General features: G+C 41.7%; 1 protein-coding gene across 2 annotated transcripts; it reads right to left on the bottom strand.

Annotated features, from left to right (window-relative positions):
- Positions 1–2,507: 2,507 nt before the first annotated feature.
- Positions 2,508–4,586, bottom strand: LOC104450351 (AT-hook motif nuclear-localized protein 25). 2 transcript variants are annotated; one of them, XM_010064871.3, is made up of 2 exons: positions 3,162–4,586; positions 2,508–2,993 (listed from the first exon to the last, which is right to left on the bottom strand). In XM_010064871.3, exons 1-2 carry the CDS (start codon positions 3,967–3,969, stop codon positions 2,968–2,970), a joined length of 834 nt encoding a protein of 277 aa, XP_010063173.1. In that variant the 5' UTR covers positions 3,970–4,586; the 3' UTR covers positions 2,508–2,967. The 2 variants fall into 2 exon arrangements, with proteins under 2 accessions (XP_010063173.1, XP_010063174.1); XM_010064872.3 differs by having other exon boundaries at positions 2,508–4,586.
- Positions 4,587–4,951: the final 365 nt, after the last annotated feature.

Below are 4,951 nucleotides of genomic sequence, written 5' to 3'. Positions count from 1 at the left end.
ATCTGCGCTGCCATGTACAGCCCTCTCGTGTGCAATGACGAGTTCAATCGCCAGCATCGCTTTGCGGGACGCCATACATAGCAGTTCACGTGTCATTCCAACTACCAGTGTCGCCATTGAATTTTCCTCCTCTTTTTTGGGAGAGGGGATACGTAGTAGCACCGCGTTGCCACTTGCATAGTTAGCAGTAAGTCATCAACATGTATGAGATTAATATCTACATTCATCTTGTGATTCTTCGATGGTGAATGATGACGCACCGATTTTTCGAGTACTTAACCTTTCAAATGAGCTAATTATGTTTATCGTCTTGTTCTATCGGATCATCTTCATTTGACTCAAACTTTAGACCCAGCTAATGAAGCATTAAGATAAGAAACACCCTCAATTGTTAAAATCCCTATAAGATTTAACAATTGTCCCTTTAAGATTTTTAGCAAAAAGAAAAAAGAAAAAACTGTCCCTTTAAGATTAACATTGAGAAGCACTATAGTATAAATCCTTGTTTTTTATATTCTTCCCTTTTGTCGACACTAACACATTATTTAATTTTGTTACTTGTTTGTAGACAAATTAGACTTGGACTGGAATTAGAGTATGTCTGAAATAGATAGTTGCTCGTTATCAAACATGCCCTTCATATAACCTATGTTCCTGGAATCTTATTTAAGCCCTATAAGCTAGAAAACAAACATTCCAAGCGCACAGGGAAACAAATAAATCATCTCGCATGGCAATTTTTTGTGTGATAAAATTGCTGGTAGTTTCGAACTCCTCGGAGCAATTCGATGTCATTGAACAAAAAAATCAGCAGCTACAAGCAAAATCATTCCAATTACCCAAGACAATTAAGCTCACTTGAATTTCTAGGAGAATCCCGGACCCGAAGGTTAACTAACATGTTTGAAAATTTCAGAAACTTGTAAGTCTTTCCAGGACAAAGGAGTTAGAGCTGAATTGTGGTTGCACCATAACAGGTACAGTGTAACAAGTACAGCTCATTGTCCCTCCAAAAAAGTAAGCTTCAGGTTTATGCCTGTACTCTATTATTATGAGCACATGAGTGCGTCGATTTCCTGTTTTCCTTTCCTTTATCAGTTAGTGTTGATCGATTTGATTTGATTTTCGTTTCAAAAAACTGTATCCAACGAGATCGAAAGGTTATTTGGAGGAGGAAAAAAAAAAAAAAAAAACTTGGTTCCAACTTGCGAGTCATTGTCCGGTCTGCAACTCCTCTGGTAACCCTACGAAAGTCCGGCTCATTCAAAAACCTTCTCAAACCATCATTGTCAATCTGACGTACCATGTTGCTTCCAGGAAAAGGGCATGTACTTGACTGGGTAATTTTATGAGAGAGAGAGAGAGAGAGAGAGAGCATGCATGCGCAGACAAGCAGACAAACATCTTGGAACTAATAACCCCTAATATGCTTCATAACTTTTGTGTCAGGTGAAATTACTTGGAACCAACCCTATAAGAAGATCTTATTCATCTTCTAGTCGTCTATGGGCATAGAGAGCAAGGGATTGCATTTCAACTTGACGAACTTCCAAGCCAGTAGCAAGATAAAAGAAAAGAGATCAAAAGAAAGATGAAAGGCCACAAAACAGGCAAGACCAAGACCTATCCCTCCACTTTTCGTCAATATAGAGGAGTATATCTCACGATACGAGACCATGCATTTCTAGAACTAGCCAAAGTAAAGATGGACTGACCAACCATAGTTCATGCAATTCCCAAGAAGTTGCATTTTTTAGTCATTCTTCCCTTCCCACCCTTTTCAATTTTCAAAGCAATAAATTCCACCACGTCTCTCAAAGCAAATTTCCTCAGTTTCACAACTCAAGATGCAATTGAAAAAGGTGGAGTGCTCTTTCGTTTCACATCAGAAATCGGAGTATTCATCTAGACCGTTGAAATGCAAAGTTTAATTAGGCTTGGAAAAGGACTTACTTCCATCTTTGGCCCCTTTCATGCAACAATAATCCCAAAAGGCAGTTTTATAGTAGTTTACTGAGCGATGTGATAAGTCTCTTTGTTGGGAGCACGTCTCACTCGTTCATTAATCATCCGTTTAGATTGCACCACCTCAATTAGCAAATCAAGCTTGATCTACTTTTTCAAGATTGCGCTTAATGGAGTGAGTTTCAATGCTTCCTAAAACCCCTCAACTTCATTTTGTAGCTGACAAAGAGAACTTTCTTCTCAGAATTCATACAATTAACCTTCATATTATGCAGCGTTTGTAAGCCAGTCAACCTACAATTTATCAGGAGTTTTGGATAGTATTTGAAGTTCCCATAATCTTTTCTAACAATCAGAACTAAGGCTTTGTCTTATCTCTAATATAAGAGATGAGAAACGAACTTATAGTCTATTTCTGCAGCTTATTTACTAATAAAAAAATTAACCAGAGCCGCCAAATCAAAGGTGATATTATAATATTTAAGCACCACGAAAGCAACTTGCTATTTGTATCTATGCTCGGGATAAAATACTTCCAATCATAAAATCAACAGAATGTTACTGAAGACGAAAAACTCCACATTATATAGAGCTCATCTCGCTTACCGATGCTCATGTCTATCCTTGTTCACTAATTACAATACCAAATAAAAGCATTCTCGATGTCAGGCAAACCAAGTACTGCACAAGCAGGTAGGAAAACTATCATGTAACCTAGAAAATTTGCATATCTTGATATCAGCTTTTACATTCACAGCTAGCAAAATCATTTCAACTCCTTCAAAAGGATGGTCAGAAGGCGAAAAAGTGTAAATAAAACATGAAGAGAAAGGCCCACAGATGGGTTAACGAGTCTGCAGATGAACTTACCCCGAGAGTGAAGATTAATCTCTCCAGAATCAGCAGTGGGGTTCTCTCCAATTTCTTCATCTTATAATTGCAAGGCCTTCTCCAAGAAATGAATTCTTGTTTTTCCCCTCAACTCTCCTCCTATATTCTCCTTCATGGAGCATTAGGAGAGAGAAGACCTAATTTCATAATTTACTCCATGTCACACTAATAATCATTGATAAATTATAGTTATAACACTAGCTGCCAACAACCTCATCAAGGTCAGCCCTTGATACAGCTCAAAAATAATTCAAGCTAAAATGGAGGCCTAGCAGCATTTCCTCCCCATCCAAACAACTGATCACCTGAAAATGGGAAGTTTCCCACATTAAACACTGGAACACTGCCACTGGCTACGCCTCCGATGCCACCACCACCACCTGCTCCATTCCCATCGCCCGCCTGTCCACCTCCGGTGACACCTGATGACTGAGACGCCGTCTGTTGGACTTGGACGGCCCCATCATCTTCTTCGATCGGCAACCTCTCAAAAACGGCGTTAGCGAAGGATGCAGCCATCAAAACCACCGGACCGGATGCCACCAGCCGCCCCACCACGCTCCCTCCCACTACCTGCCCCTGGCCGCCCGACAAGAATATCGACAACCCGCCCGCTCCAGGGGGCGCGGGGGGCGGTAGCACCGTTCCGGTGAGGGATAGTATCTCAAACCTCCCGTGCAGCGTCACCACGCTCCCGGTGGGGGCTGCCGGCTGCCGTAGAGTGACATTTGCTACAGTCCCTCCGCCACTGAGCACGCAGATGCCTCTCCCCCTCTGGCGGGCATAATTAGTCACGCTCTCAACGATGTCCGAACCTGAAGAAACTTCAAGGACATGCGACCGGAGGGCGTTTGGACTGTCGCGCGTGACGATGATCGGAGGCTTCGCCTTGTTCTTGGAGCCGGGAGGGCGGCCTCTAGGGCGGCGCGTGGAGCCGCCGGAGCCGCTATTGGTGCCGCCCTCATTGTCAGCAGACTTGGCGTCTTTTTGCGGCGAGTCTTTGGGATCAGAGTGTTGTGGAGGGATCGAGGAGGGTCTCTGAAGGTGCAGTTCAGGTCTCAAGAGTTGGTGGAAGTAGCGAGAGTTTGGGTTTGGCTCAAAACCTGCCATCATACCCACATCCACTCTTCTTGAATTCCCGTAGACGAAAGAGATCACTCTTTTCCCCTTCAAATCCACGTCGAAAAACTCATGATTTTCGAAAGTTGGCTTACCGGTAGCAATTAGCTGCTGGTTTTATATGAGTATATGAACTTGCCTGAGCTTGAATTATGTGTACTTCACAAAGAGAATCGGTCGGCAAAAAGACAGCATTCACATTCAAATCACCCAATGAACGGCAGACAGAAAGATTGCTGCAACAAGAGTGATCCTACCGATGTGTATGCATAACTTGTTTTCTTTCAGACCGGGATATGATGAGCCGATGAAAAACCTAGCAAGACTTGAGAGAAATCTTCAAAGGGTTACTCTTTTCTCGAACGATGGAGTTTTATTTTTCAGCAAGATCTTGAGAGAACTAACACGAAAGAAGCCGATCAGAGTTTACATGGAGTGCCCCCAGAAAACCAAAGGCCAGAAAAGAGGCAAGAATAAGAGAGCCTTGAAGACGAAGGAAGAAACCGAAGAGAGGAGATTTGTCAGTGAACTTTCTCCGGAGCGTCTGTACTGAGAGAGAGATGGAGAGGAGAAGAGAGAGAGATGGAGAGGAGTAGAGAGAGAGAGAGAGAGCAAAAAGAAAAAGGAAGAAGAGTATAAATGATTTGTTTATGAGGATCCACGCGCTTAAATATGTTGGGAAATGAGAAAATATACCGAATGAAATTATCGAAACTAAACATATATATGATGATGATTAAATAGTGGAATCCAAGAATTTTATAAAAGGGCAAACAGACGACAGATCAAAATCTTTTGTAAAGAGCCCAGAGTGTTCAATTTATGGCAATTAATTATTCTTCTGCACTATTTTTTTCTTTTAAACAAATTTCTCACGAGCTTGCGAGCATATATAATATAGCCCTAGACATATACGACACAAAATAAAATGACTAACTTTTTGGTAAAATTAATGGAAGCTAACCGAGTGACATAA

The sequence above is a fragment of the Eucalyptus grandis genome, chromosome 6 (genome assembly GCF_016545825.1).
Source record: "Eucalyptus grandis isolate ANBG69807.140 chromosome 6, ASM1654582v1, whole genome shotgun sequence".
NCBI classification, from domain to species: domain Eukaryota; kingdom Viridiplantae; phylum Streptophyta; class Magnoliopsida; order Myrtales; family Myrtaceae; genus Eucalyptus; species Eucalyptus grandis.
Note: the sequence above shows the minus strand (reverse complement) of the source record. Positions and strands in the feature narration are given on the sequence as shown.